At 43.3% G+C, this 14,659-nt stretch overlaps 2 protein-coding genes across 17 annotated transcripts in view; both read left to right on the top strand.

Annotated features, from left to right (window-relative positions):
- Positions 1-14,659, top strand: part of RABGAP1L (RAB GTPase activating protein 1 like) — a 248,469-nt gene that overhangs the window by 84,876 nt on the left and 148,934 nt on the right. The window lies entirely within an intron of this gene.
- Positions 4,599-6,333, top strand: GPR52 (G protein-coupled receptor 52). Its single transcript, XM_035537629.1, has one exon. It carries the CDS (start codon positions 4,599-4,601, stop codon positions 5,682-5,684), a length of 1,086 nt encoding a protein of 361 aa, XP_035393522.1. The 3' UTR covers positions 5,685-6,333.

Here is a 14,659-nt window from a genome sequence, read left to right as displayed (position 1 = left end):
CCTTTATGGAAGAAAATGGTTCTGGAGGCCCTAAAAACAAAACCAGGGTATTCATATGATGTGGTGGACAAATAAATGCCAGAGGTAGTAAAGATAAAAGAAATAAAGCAACCTGAAGAGACACGTTTGTTCTATAGGCTGAGAAGAAGGTGGGTGGAAGAAAATAGCAAAGACTTGGGCAAAAGAAAAGAAGAGGAGTTGGTAGAGAGCTGTGAATCGGCATTGTCGTTTGGGTCTGCATCTGAACAAGTAACTGCTATGTTCTGCATCCCGTGCTCTCAGCTGCATCTCCCTGCTCTGATCAATGGCTTTCTTTAAAAAAGATTTTAGATTTTAGAGAAACTTAGTCCATTTAGTCCAGCTGACAGTCCAATATTTTAACAGAGTCTTGGAAGACTTCAAAGGAGAAATGAGTGATGCAATGAGATAGTTGCTGCTTTGTGCATTGCAGGATTTGCTTACATCAGTCCTGTTTTCTTATGGAAAAAAAAAAGGGGGGGGGGAAGATTTAGAAAATGGCAATATTCTGATTCATTTTCAGATCAGAGAAATGAGAAATAGGTTGCTTCCTTGCTCGGAGCTCCTAAGTCAACTTCTGGACAGGCTGTTTCTGTCGGAGCTTTACCTCGCTTCCTTGCAGGGCAATGCCCATCCCTACAACTTTCACAGGCTTTCTTTTCAGACATGAAGCTCAAGTTCCTTTCACATCTCTGTTTTTAGCAGGGTGCTTTGGTGTGAGTCTCCTGTTTTGGATGGTAACTTCTGTTGTTTCTAGATGATTCCCAAAGAAGGTGTGGAATCCCTGCTTCCATTCAGCTTGAAGGAAGAGTGCTCTGTCCTCCTGGACAGCACCATCTGTGGGATTTATGCTGCATGCAGAATACCTGCCTAGGGACACCTGTTATATTCTGCCACTATAACTACTCTTTCTCACTTCCTTTTCTTTAGATGCAAATAAAATTGTGAAGCGCGTTTTATTTAGAACCGTGCCAGAGTCCCTGATGTGTCTTTCCCCAATGAAAACTTTTTCTGTGCAGCTTTTTAATGTGCTGCCTGTGATGAACCGTTCCAGTAATCTTGTAAACTTCTGGCTGGAACCATGTAGTCTCATCAGGACTAGCTGATTTGTGCTGTCATTTTCACTTGCCTCCAAATGCATGTAAAATCCCGTACAGGTTGGTGCAGCCACTCTCCTGCAGTTTGCCCCGGGGCGCTGGGCTCCGGGAGCAGCAGCGGTGCTGCAGCCGCTGGCAGCTGGCAGCAGGCCCTTTGTTTCTGTAGCAGAGGAAGTCTGCTCATAAAGAAAGAATTCAGATGTCCTTATTTTTCAATCACTTTGTCCCTTTCATTACAATTCAGGCAACAAGCATTCTACCTGCAGCAAAAACCAACCAGCAGAGGTTGCCATTGATTTTTCTGTTACCTCTTACCTGCTGAGCAGCTCTCGGCTTTCTTGTACAAGACCTGCAATATTTGGGTGATGTGAGGGCTTGTTGTCAGAGCTCGGGCCTGTGCGTGTACTAACAGGTGCTGCAGTGTTGTCCATCACCTGAGGCTGACCCCACGAAGGTGACTTGGTTGCAGTGGTGGCTGTAACGTGGAAGCCTCAGGAGTTACCACTGCTCAAATCTGTATCCAGCACAAGGGACTGAGATTGTCATTTCTGTGGTCTGCTTAGTTTTAGGCTTTGCTGTTGCTCATCTGCCTTGCCCTTGGGTCTCTTTCTAACAGCCGGGTTAAGACGCTCCGGCCCTTTGTTTCTCTAGTGCTAACCCTAGCCTGGCCCGAGGAGGAGAGGGAGAAGCCCTGCTTGTGCCCTCAGTGTGCACGGTGCTTTGTTCTGCTGCTGCCCAGGAGGGAGAACTGCTGGTGTTGTTCCACCTCTGCTACCGATAGCTCTTGCTTAGAGCCCTACATTTAGACGGTAAATGTAGTTGGTAAATTTGTCACAGCCATTCACCATTTTGAGGTACCGGAGTGATTTTTGTCTTCTCATCAGTCCTTCGACGGCCGGCTTTGCACTTACTGCAGGGTGTTACTGCGAGCCCCTTCCACACCGCCGCAGTTTGTGCTGCCTCAGGTTTCTCGAGCCGTGTCACTCAGCCCGCAGCGTTGCTCCAGGCTGTACCTGAGATACAAGCTGGTAACCCAGAGCAGCTCACTGCAGCTTTGCCTCGACCCAGAGTAATTCCAGCCCTACTAGTTTCTAAGGCCTGACTTTGCTGAACCCTCCACTGCCCTTCTCCGCACGTGTATTTTGCTGAGCTGTAGCCCAAGCCCCGCTACGTGCCTGGTGCTTCCCCAGCCCCGTTGCTCGCCCTGCCCGAGCCGTGCTGGGTGCCGTGCGGGGCAGCTGCCGCCCGTACCCGTGTGCTGTGCTCCGCCTTATTTTGGGGTGCCCTGACGGGAGCCCGAGGGCCGCGTCCCGCACCCCGCCGCCGTTCCCCCGCCGCGCTGCGGGGGGCGCCCAGCCGCGGCCATCGGCTCCTCGGCGGGGAAGAGGAGGAGGAGGAGGAGGTGGTGGTGGAGGAGGAGGAGCAGGAGCGGGCTCGGGTGCCCGGGGGGGCCGGAGGGGAGCGGCGGCAGCGGCCCCGGCCGCCCGGGGGGGAGCGCAGCGCCCTGCCCAGCCGCCCGGCGCAGGGCGGGGAGGATGCGCGCGGGGGGGGGGGGGGGGGGACTCGTCCTGCTGCCCGCACACGGGGCCGGGGAGCGGCGGGCTGGGACGTGCCGGCAGACGGAGGGCTGAAGAACCGGAAACATTCGGGGGCGTTATAAAACCCGAAGGACTTTGTGCGCGGCGTGGCGATGCGCGGCGGGAGGCGAACTCCAGAAAGCGAGCTTGCCGTCGAGTTGCTGCAAGGGAATCGAAGACGATTTTTCTTTTCTGGTAGCTGAAATTCCTCTTGAAGACCCGGCGAGGACTGCCGAAAGCTGCAGAGAGGTTCCGGTACTTTTACAGAGACTTGAAGCGAACGCCAGCGTAATATCTCAATGACCTTGGAAATCGTTTTATGTGGATTCATTAATTCTCACCGCCAGTCTTCTGGTCTCAGGAACTCCAGGATTAAAGATGGTTTTAACCTTCTAGGGGCCTTTCAAAAAGCAAGATTGTATACTATTAATTACCTGCCTAATGATTCCTGAACTAATCAAGCATTTACTTTAAACTGAACGCAGAAGATGCTTTCTTTTAATGTTTGCTTTCTCCACAACTGCGAATAAAATGAGCAAGGTAATGTCCTGCAATTAGAAGAACAATTTTGTTTACACAATTGTTATTATGCTGATCATCTAATAAATCTAGCAATCCTAAAACTACCTAGAAGAAGCAGCAGAATAACAGAATAATGGAGTAGTAAACAATGGCAGCTTTTCTAGTCAAATCAGCATTTCATTAGCTTCACAGCAGAATGCAGATGGAAGTTTCTGTTCTTGTAGTGTGGGGGTTTGTGAAATGATTCAGGTGTTGCTACAGAGGTGAGCAATATCATGGATATACCTATAAACTCCTGTGTGCCGATCCACTCTAGCAAATACAGCAGAGTTTCCAAAGATGATTATTTTAAATTGCCATTGTTGAAATTAAATTCAAGAGGATTTATTTTGTCTGTGGGGACCTTGAATTATGCTCCTGGCATTAATAATTCTAATGGACTATAACTGTTTAAAAGAATTATGAATATTGACACAAGTCTCCAAATTCTATTCTTAAACCCTTTGGATTTTTAAATGAGTAGACACGATCTTCCTCCTTGTACGTGAGATGTATGTTTTCTTTCTTGGGAGTCAGAGGACAAATCTGCCTTGTCCCCCACCTGTCTCCCTCCGAATAAAATTCATTATTCATACCCAAACAGTGGTGAGTCTATTGGAATTAACCTTGACAAAGTGTTTTCCTTATCTTTCTAATGAGTAGCATGGATAAGACAGAGTACCATCTCCTGAACAGAGCCAGAACAGACAGCATTAGATGATGAACTTTTTCCTTTACTCTCAAGTCACTCTGTGATTTAAATTGAGACATTAAAAAGATTGCCTCCAGCAACCGCTGGTCCAGGAAACCTGAGCTGTACCAAGATTCCTTCTTCCCTTCCTTCCCCTCACCCCACTGTATTCCAAAGTAAATGACTTTCTCAGGAAAATAAACAGAGATTTCCCCCCTCTTACCCTGGGAAATGAAGGTGGCTCTTCAGTTTTTATTTCCATATTCCACAGTACCTGTTTGTTTTAGAAGTGCCTTGTGTTTGTAAAGATTGCTCAAGAGCACTGGAGGAGCTGATCAGTGGCCTTTCTCTTTCTGGCTTTTTTTTTTCTTTCCTTTTTTTTTTGTGTTTTTCTTTCCTTCTTTCCTTTCTTTCTTTTCTTTCTCTCCTTCTTTCTTTCTTACTTTCTTTCTTTCCTTAAAGCTAAGGTGTGCCAGAGGTGATGCACTGATGCTGAGGAGGCATCAACAGCTATGGGACTGTAGAACCCTCTCAAATGTAAGCACTGGCAGTGTCTACAGAGAGATCGTGAGACGCTGAAGCAGAGCTTAGCTGCTGTTAAGCATGTCATCTGCTCGCTAACACTCAGAGCGCAGTGTTCCCTAATCACAAAACATGAACCAGTCCCGATGGATTGAATGGAGGACTCTGAATCTGAGCAGTAGTGTTATGAACATATCTGAGCATCTCTCCTGCCCTCTTGGATTTGGTCACTACAATGCAGTTGACATCTGTATCCTTGAGACGGTTGTTATTATCTTGCTAACTTTTTTAATTATTGCGGGTAACTTAACTGTGATATTTGTTTTCCACTGTGCTCCACTTCTGCACCATTATACAACCAGCTATTTTATCCAGACCATGGCCTACGCTGATCTTCTTGTTGGAGTTAGCTGCTTGGTTCCTACCTTGTCACTGCTTCACTATTCAACAGGTGTCCATGAGTCCTTGACCTGTCAAGTTTTCGGATATATCATCTCTGTGCTAAAAAGCGTGTCTATGGCGTGTCTTGCTTGCATCAGTGTGGATCGCTATCTCGCTATAACAAAGCCTCTCTCCTATAACCAACTGGTCACACCTTGTCGCTTGAGAATCTGCATCGTTTTGATCTGGATATACTCTTGTCTAATCTTCTTGCCTTCCTTTTTTGGTTGGGGAAAACCTGGTTACCATGGAGATATTTTTGAATGGTGTGCTACCTCCTGGCTAACTAATGCCTATTTTACTGGCTTTATTGTGTGCTTACTATACGCTCCCGCTGCCTTTGTCATTTGTTTCACATATTTCCACATCTTTAAAATCTGCCGGCAGCACACCAAAGAGATCAATGATCGGAGAGCTCGATTTCCTAGCCACGAAGTGGATGCTGCTGGGGAGACTGGGCACAGCCCTGACCGCCGCTATGCCATGGTGTTGTTTCGGATAACCAGCGTGTTCTACATGCTGTGGCTCCCTTATATCATATACTTTCTGCTGGAGAGCTCTAGGGTGTTGGAAAACCCGGCACTTTCCTTCTTAACAACGTGGCTTGCTATAAGCAATAGTTTCTGCAACTGTGTGATATATAGCCTCTCCAACAGTGTCTTCAGGCTGGGACTGCGGAGACTGTCAGAGACGATATGTTCATCTTGTATGTGTTTAAAAGACAGGGATGTACGGGACCCTAAACCAAGGAAACGGGCTAATTCCTGCTCCATTTAAAGAGAACTGGTGTGTGTCATCAAACACGGAGTTTTGATAGTATTTGCTGTATCTGGGAACTTACCAGAAGAGGAATGTTTACGTGATTAGTGTGCTATGCTGTTAGAGCTGAGTTTAAAAGTGCTTTTGGAAAAGAGAAAGGCTGCTCTAAGAGGGGTCACTGAACTTTGCATATAGCTCTTGTGCGATTGTGGGGAGAGCCATTCAACAGAGGTGACGAAGAAAGTCAGAACTAAAATCTTCCAAAGGGCATGTTATTACCTACCACATCAAAGGAGGTTCCTCGTAAAATAAATAAGTTAGTTACTACCTTATATTTTTGCCCTTGTAGAAAAGTTGTCTTACTATCTTTGTGTCAGAATATACTGTAGCCTTCTGAATTTAAATATATTTAAGAGGCAACAATCAACTACACAGTAAGTGGCTATCTGTAAATTATATTCCTGAGGACTTACAGTAGATGTTGCAGATTAATAACCAGCTCTGTCTCTGCTCACATCTTGTACAATTTTCAGTTTTACAAACAGTCCGCAACGCATAAAACCTACACCAGGCATGATGCTTTCGGATAAAATGGCACATTCTGGTACAACTTTTACAGACCCTTGCCCTCGTTTTCCCTGTTATTTATTTATTTATTTATTTGTTTGTTTGTTTTCTCTCCATTCTGTGCATCTCTAAATTCCATCAAGTTGCAGCGGTTCAATTTGAGGACACCTACAAGGTAAAATGAGTTTCAAATCACTCTTCCTGGAGAAAGCAATAGCCTTTCCTGGCCAGCTGAGTATCTGCAGCTGCCTGTGTACAATGACTTTTTCAGTCTTTCATTCTCTCAATCCTGTTAAATTAGCACACGGTATTGATGTAGTGTCCTTTAGGGTGTACTAAAGCTTTTTCTTTATTGGCTACACAGATAATCCTAATGCAAATATGATAATCGCACACAGCAGTGTGCGATTCTGTTTAGAAAACTAAAAATAAATAACAGAACCTTTTCTTTGGGAAGTCTGAATAGCTTACTGTTGTAGCTGTCAATCCTTTGTGTGAACCTAGCTTGCACATACTGTATTCTTTTTTATCAAAAATTTTTTTAGAGAAAATGTAAATTGTGGTCTGTGCCTAATGTTTTCATAGCACATGGAATAGGTCAATGCTACAGGATTAAAAAAACTATACTTATTTTAAGAGAAATACTTCTGTGCAGTTATTGAATCGATGTTTGTTAGACAAGTGCTCTTGGAGAAGGTGAACAAGACAGTTTAGTATTAAATACAGGCAAAGAGCTTCAGTATTTCCTTTTGTAGTGAACTGACTTTCAGGTCCACTGACTGAAACTTTTTTATTTTGCAAGGGCGCACGTTAGGTTTGTGTAATAAACTGCCAGGGGTTCAGATGCATGCCAATCAATAAAATATATAAATTACTATTTTGAACCAAATGTAATTTTCTTAGATGGTTATTGGCTTTTAAAGAAGGCCCAATTATTGATTATTGGTGCCTTTTAACACTGCACTATTATTCCTTCTTTCACCAAAATGCATATGTAAAGACCGTGCCTATTACTTTTTGTACCAGAAGCTAGCCACGTTTGCACACCTGTGGTTTGACTCTAGATCTCCCTTAATTATGTACTCTGTTTTGTTGAGGTGGTTCTGAACCCCTGTACATTTTTAAACGTGTAAGAAAGTTGAAACAATGGAATAAAGTAGTATTATGTATATCAAACCCAGCCTTGGCTTTAGTTCCCTGCTGTTACACTCTGTTCTCTGTGAAAGTTCCTCTGGGCTCCGATCAACTTACGAAGGAACTCATGAAGGACTTACAAGTTGACTATTTAAAATCCCAAACTCAAAGCTGTTTGCTTTCTGTCTTAAGCGTTTGTATGCTGGTTTCTAACATTGCACAACCTTTAAAGCAGATTGAAATACATCTTGAAACGTTCCTCTGGCTAAGCTGAGCTGTTGCTGACAATTAGCCCTGACCTGTTAGGGAAAAACGAGTAGCTCTCCTCGTGTGGACCTTGTATTCCTCCATGTCTATGGGAACAGGCCTATCGCCTCCTTTTGAAAAGTTGCTGTTTATTTCCAAAGATTATTTTGGGCTGCTCCAGAAGGTTGTGTAAGCCTGTCTCTTCTCTCAAACAAGACCTGGATTCGTTTAGTTCTGTGATTATCTGTATCGTTTCCTGCTTAGTTGGGTTCTCAGTGTGCAAGACTTAGTCAAGGAACAGTGAAATATCTCATTTCTCCCAGCTCACGCGGCTGGTGCCATACAGATAACGTAGTTCTACAGCTGTGCTCCAGAGCTGGGCGCTTCCTGCTTCTGGTTTTGTTGGCAGTCCTGGTAACGGGTTTCTGTGTGACCTCCAGAAGTTCAAGAAAAGCTCTAGAAAATCCTTGAAGTCGGTCAAATCTTTTATTAAAAACAAGAAACACAGCTAGAAGGCAGTAGAATATGTATTTAGGGTGGTACTGTAACTACAAACGTGTAGAAATACACAAGCTAACTCATTTGTATCAGTAGTGCCTTAGTTGAACCCTGCTTGTATAACCTCAACAGAGTTGATGCGCATCAACTCGGAGCTTTACTGCCTGCAAGTGGGAGGCCAGGACGGAAGGCTCCCTTTCTGCAGAGGCTGCAGCACAAAGTTACGCACCAGCCGCTGGCCCCTTGCCCCACAGGGCAGAGTTAGCAATACGTCCCTCTCGACCGTCGTGCTGAGCTTGTTGAGTATCAGGTGGGAGTGAAGATTTCCCTTTTCCTTAGGCAGGCTTTGAAGGGAGAGAATATAGCAGAAGTCCACTGCCCTGCGTACAAATCCTAGTTCCCTATACTCCTCACTTTTTTTTCTTTTCTTCCTTAACCATCAACATAGCATTGGTGGAAGAGCACTAATTTGCTTGTCGGGAGCCTGAATTTCACTTTCTCTAAAATCACACTTCAACCTGTTGTCTGTAAACCCGAGTCTCCTACTTTCCTGGAAAGTGTCAAATTAAACATCTTCAGCAGAGTTAAATACTGCATTTCCTATTGCTGTTTTCAAGGTGATAGGATTTGACCCAGTGGTCAGTCACGTGAATTTTTAAGTTTAGTATTTCATTTTTCAAAAGTGCTTTCTAAACTCATAATTTATTTATATTTTTAAGGGAGGTTTGTTATTGTTTTACTAATGCTATCTGAGGATTCCAGCTGGTGCTGACTTCTCTTCCAAAAATGATAAAGCCAGACGTTTTGATGGATAAAAAAAGTCCAACAGAAATTTCAGTCATTCAATCTGTCACTTTTAATTTTCAATCTGTAAAAAGTTCCATGATGTTGTATGAAAATCTGATTAAGGAATGGGACTTTTAAAGCTGGCATCTCTTACACAAAAATGTTTTAAGAGTATATTATCCCAGTTTCATATGCCTAAAGTTCTTCATGATGTGTAAAGTAGCTAGTAATAAGATCACCCAATGCTAACCAAATAAATAGATTTGATCGCATCATTGCTGATATTATAGGTAATAGCAAGGTAATTGCTAAAACTTTAGGTTCCTTAAAAAAAAAAAAAGTCAGGGGAAGCTAACAGCTACTTATATGTAAAATAGTAAATAAAAAGGTTAAAGTGAAGAGAGACATCTAATAGGTAAGCAAAACAAACGTGCATAGAGTTCCTTTGTGCCGTTAGGTTTCTCTGGAATACTTCTGCTTGTAGTAGGCAAGGTAAAGGTCAATTGTGTTACTGTGTTTAGAAACTCATGTCTCCAGCCTAAGGAAAAGGAAAAAAAAATCCTGTAATGGCAGAAAAAGTGCTACCAGGAAAGTAATATTTTCTTCACCAACTACTATTTGCTTCCTTCTTTTCTGGAACAGCTAAGTGAATTCCTCTTCAAAATAGTCTTTAAAGGGAAAGACAAGTGTAGTAATGAAAAGCACAAGGCTGTCTTTTAAATGTTTACTTACTGTTTTTCTTATAGTAAGATTTTTTTTTCCACTTACAAACCCATCTTGTGATTGTACTTGGTAAAGCATGAGGTCTCACACTAGGCTTATTTTTGTGCAAAGTCTTTGTGCGTCCTCTGCTGAAAAGTTGTGTTCTGCTTTACTGAGCCACCTTTCCCAGGTACAGTTTATGAAGACTTTTTAAAAATAGCATTTATTTAATTTTTACAAATATTTTTACGTCATTAGTGTTTGCCAACTGAATATCTGTAATCATGCTCAGTTTTTATCCTCACCAAAATTAATAAAAATGTCTTTTTTTTAGTAAAGTGACTTACCAGTCAATATTAGAAATTGGCTATTGAGAAAAAGTGGATCAATATAACAACTTGCAATTTCATTAGCTTCTTATCCTGTGTATGACAAATGGAGCTTAAATATAAACAACAGATAGTTGCTGCAACAGGGTATCAAGTTGCTGGGAAATGCATCAGGGTTTCTACTCTCCCAAAGCTGGTTTTCAACGTGCAACTGTTTCATCTTTCCATATGGCAGCCATAGCCCAGCAAATAACCATATGGATTTTTTTGTGCTGCTGTTGGAGTGTTGAGGCTCTGTACGCCAATGTCCGAGCTGCTGCTGCTGCGAACGCGCCTTAACCAGAGGTCTGGCTCAGTCCTGGAGCTGGCCTTGCCAAGGAGATGTGCCAGAGATTCATCAGGCCATGGGTGCCGTGGAGGAGGCCAGTCAGTGGAGGTGGCAGTGGCCTCCTCGCCTAGCCTCTAGGATCGGCTCATCTGCAGGGCTTTCAGTTCTGCTGTCACTGTCACCAGAAGGATTGGTTTAAGCCTTTGACTTACTGCCCCCTTTACCCCTGCCCTTTCTCTTTGGGCTGTTTTAAGTGCGGGGTCTACATCGTTCAACAACTTCACTGAATTAGGTAAAATATTTCGTGTGTCGTTTGACTGGCAAAACCTGGCATTGCTTTGTTATCTAGGTGATGATTAATTTTTAGGCCTTTCCAGAAAAGGAAGCATCTCGGAGGTAGCGTTTTCTTGTTACTTGCAGATTGCCTGGAATGTTGCTTAAAGACAGCATTTTCCAAAGACTGCATGATTTTTGCTAAACCAAATACCAAGTTAAAGTAAAATCTGATTTTTTTCCCATTTATCCTATATGTGGTTTTTTTTTTTTAGTTTATACTGAATTCATATGTAGATCTCTGCAGTCATTAAGCGTTTTTAATTGTTAACAATGGACTGTGTCATTATTGTAGATCAGTGGGATGAAAGCGATTCAGAAGGATATTTAAGGTAGCTTCCTACTCACAGATTTTTCTAGTCAAGCTTAAATGATATGACTCCTTTCCCCATCTGATGTTAGGAAAATCCTTCCAGAAAATATGATGTGAGCTCAACAAGCTTTAAGTGCTAAAGGAACAGTACGTGAGTGGAGGAGAAGCTGTTAATGGCTCTGTTCCTCAGCACAACCTCAAGAAAACATCAACAAAATCTAATCTCCCTTTAACATCCATGATTTCTGTGGACTTTTCCTTTCTCAAAGTACTGTGAAGGATAGGTCGAATATAAGGAAACCTTAGTGCTGTCAGCTGTGCTGACAGGAGGCTGGGAAAAGCAATTTCAGGCAGTAAAAATGCCTGGTGATTTTGGGATTTTATCACAGTCTTATGCTGACTCCTGCCAAACATAACCCTCTTGAGAAGAAGGTGATAGAAATGCTACAGGCTTTTCATTTTACTCTTAATCACCCTGTGACTGAAGAAGTCTGTTTTATGAAATATTTTCATGAAAAATTGGATAGTGCTTTGGAAAAGTATGATCGAGTGCTCCCTGGGAGAAAGTGCAATGTGTTCCTTATAGAACACACAAGTGCTTTGAATTTCATGCACTTTAGTTAGGGAAGTCTTCAGATGTCTGAATGCAGTGAAGGTTTCTAGTCCTTGAATGTGTCTCTCAAGTGGTATTTATGCTTGTGCATGTATTATTTAAAAGCTGTTCTTGCGTGACATTTGAATTTATAATTGCAAATGGACAAGTGGTATTTCCAGCGATCAGGCAGATTCGTTCTGACCTATGAAAGACATCTGCTGAACCCACAGGCTGTTAAGGCTCCCGGAGTGATGGCAGCGCACGGGTTCTCGTGAGCTGTGCTGTTGTGGGGGGACAAGGCCAGGATGTGCGGACTGAGGCAGGAGAGCTGCTGGATGAGCCTCTCCGTGGCTCTGGGGGGCTGGGCATGGCAGCGGGTGACCTCTGGCTGAGTACTTTGTATTAATGCCTTTTTGTTACTGTATGTCTGTGCTCACATCTGCACTTAAACACCAGTTGTCAAATACAAGGCATTTGTGTCATTTTGGAAGATGTATTCTCTCCTCTTTCCTGCTGAGATTCCTGTAGATCCCTTTCAGTACCGCGTGCCATTTAAACCTCTGATTCATGCTCACTGACTAAACCTGCCGTGGTTTAAATGGTTCCAGTTGCAGCAGCAGAGGCAGCAGAACGTAACATGCCTGTGCCTCGCCTCGCCTCCTTTTACCTCGGCTCTCCCAGGTCAGCCTGGCAGCTCCGAGCAGCGCCACGTTTCAGCGGCAAGGCTGTGTGACATCCAGCACGCTGGTATGGCCGCCAAGCCCTCGTGTTCTCTCGTACCCGCACTGCTTGGGGTTCAGCAGCCAGAAAAGGGCTGTGGGAGACAGCTGAAGGCAACAGTGCCTTAAAGGGCTTCAACAAGGTTTTTGCAGGGTTTAGAATAGTAAGGAAATTAGTAGAAAGTTTTTTTGAAAAAAGGGGAAAAAGAGAGCTTTGTATACTGTGAGTAGTGAATTACTGGGTCAAGAACAGATTGATCTCTTTTTCACCTATGCCCTCACAAGGTAAACAGGATCTTCATCAGAGAGTTTTAGTATAACCGGGTGGATTTTGGACACTCCAGTTTTTGTAACGATTGTTGTGCAACTATACATATTTAAGGCTTGTAAACAGTCATGTAATGGCAAGGTTCCAGTGGCAGCTTTTTCTTCATTTCAAGGGCTTTGGGGACCACTTTGTGGCTAGAGTCAGATAAGCACCAAGCATATGCTAAAACAACCAAAGCCAAAACAGCCAACACTGGCTATTGGTGAAAGACCTTTATCCAAAACTGCTTTCTCCATAATATTGGCTACTTAATGTTTTCCAGGCCACACTTTGTATTGGCGTATGAAGATGACGTAAAACACTAAGAAATCTAATAAATATAATTACATAATATCATAATAAAATTAGTTTTAAGATTTTTAATTTTTCAACTCAGGACTTTAGGAGACCATATTTTCTGATGTTCGGTATCTTGGGATCCAATTAATTATTTTCCTTTGTTGGCTGTGCTTTACTTTGACCTCTGGTGTGTGGGTTTTTTTTAATTCAATCTTAAATTTGAATTTGAATTTTAAATTCAATTTTGCTGTTACTTAGATATGTTCTTCACTTGACTCATGTAAAAGCCTTTATGAGAATATTAGAAAGATCACGTCCTTCACGGGAACACTATCAAGCCTTAAATCTACTTAGGATGTATTCCATTGTACCTAAAAGAAGCTGCTGTTGTACCTTTTCTACCAGATTTCAGGTGTCTTGGCAATAAGCCTCAGCTCCAGGTGCCAAGTTCTCCAACCTCTTCTGTTGAGCTGGAATATTATTTGCCACTGATTTTTTTTGTAAATGTTACTGACTAAAGAAACTCTGTTTTGGCAGTGAATCAACATTTTGGGTGGGATTTATGAAGATACTTTCTATTTCTATTGTATGTATTTCCTTTGATTTTGATGAGAGTATGTAAGGGTTATTGCTTAAGTGCAGCTAGAAGTTACGTCCATGTTATCCCTGTGAATTTGTGGCTCCTTTCTTCTGGTTTGCCCTTCTTCTGGCTTGGAAAGCTCTTCTGGGGGGGGGGGAAAGTGTGTTTGTGATGGTTGGTCGTTGATACAATTGTGCTTTGATGGTCGTTTTATTTTATGAATTTCACTGCATTAGCGATGCCTGTATTTTAAAAATAAAAATCATGGCAAAGTGCTCTTGTAATAATGGTATTGATTTTGTTTGTGGTAGAAAAATAAATTTATAGCAAGACAATTTTCATTGGTAAAAGGAGATTTGAAATGTGATGTAGGTGAGGAACACCTGCTGATAATTTATTTGGGGAAAGATTTGAATTTCAAATGGCAGCTGAGATTCAAGAAAGAAATGTAAATGCTGATCCTGAAGTAAAGCAGCCCTCGTTTTTCAGCTGGTAATGAAATGAGTTGTGTCCGTCTCCTGTCAGCAAGAGGTTCTGGGTTACCAGAAGTCGTCACATGGAAATGTTAGTTTAACAAGCAGCAGCTAACCCCAAAGCTATGGGATAGTAGTAGTTATAATAAAGAAAACTATTAGAAAGCATCACTACTATCAGCATGGCATGCCTGGGTCTTGAATATTGTGTGCAAGCCTGGTCTGTGGTATTCCAGCTGGAGGAGTGGTGGGGACCTGCTCAGCTCTGAGGCAGGGTGGAGGGCCTGGGGGCTTGGGCCCAGGGCTTGGGCCTGGGACTTGGGCTGGGGGCTTGGGCTGGGAGCTTGGGCCTGGGGTTTGGGTCTGGGACTTGGGCCCAGGACTTGGTTTGGGGGCTTGGGCTGGGGGCTTGGGCCGGGGGGCTTGGGCCTGGGGCAGGAGAAGGAGGCGCAGGGCAGTGAGAGGCCTGCACAAGGCCTGAGTGCCCTGGGCAGGAGGGCGGCTCGCAGTTGCTCGCTGTCTTCCTTCCAGTGGAATAAATGAAGATTGAGGTAGTGGGATGAAAACAAAGCCTGAGGAGTGAAACTGGGGGTTGTGTTGACAAAAGACACCTTTCCATAGCCACTGTTAGCACCTGCTGTTGCGGGCGGCATGATGCCAGAGCTGAGGGTCAGCTTGAACTGTCTGCTCTTAGTTCCTGCTGTCGCATTGTTGCATCTTTAATACTTTTCTTATACTAACCTTGAATACTTCTTTTCATAGTTTTTCTGTCAGGAAGAGAAT

The sequence above is a fragment of the Cygnus atratus genome, chromosome 8, assembly GCF_013377495.2.
Source record: "Cygnus atratus isolate AKBS03 ecotype Queensland, Australia chromosome 8, CAtr_DNAZoo_HiC_assembly, whole genome shotgun sequence".
Taxonomy (NCBI): Eukaryota; Metazoa; Chordata; class Aves; order Anseriformes; family Anatidae; genus Cygnus; species Cygnus atratus.
Note: the sequence above shows the minus strand (reverse complement) of the source record. Positions and strands in the feature narration are given on the sequence as shown.

What these genes read in the sequence shown, in the direction of transcription:
- GPR52 (XM_035537629.1), top strand. Translation starts at nt 4,599, where the DNA reads ATGAACCAGTCCCGATGGATTGAATGGAGGACTCTGAATCTGAGCAGT.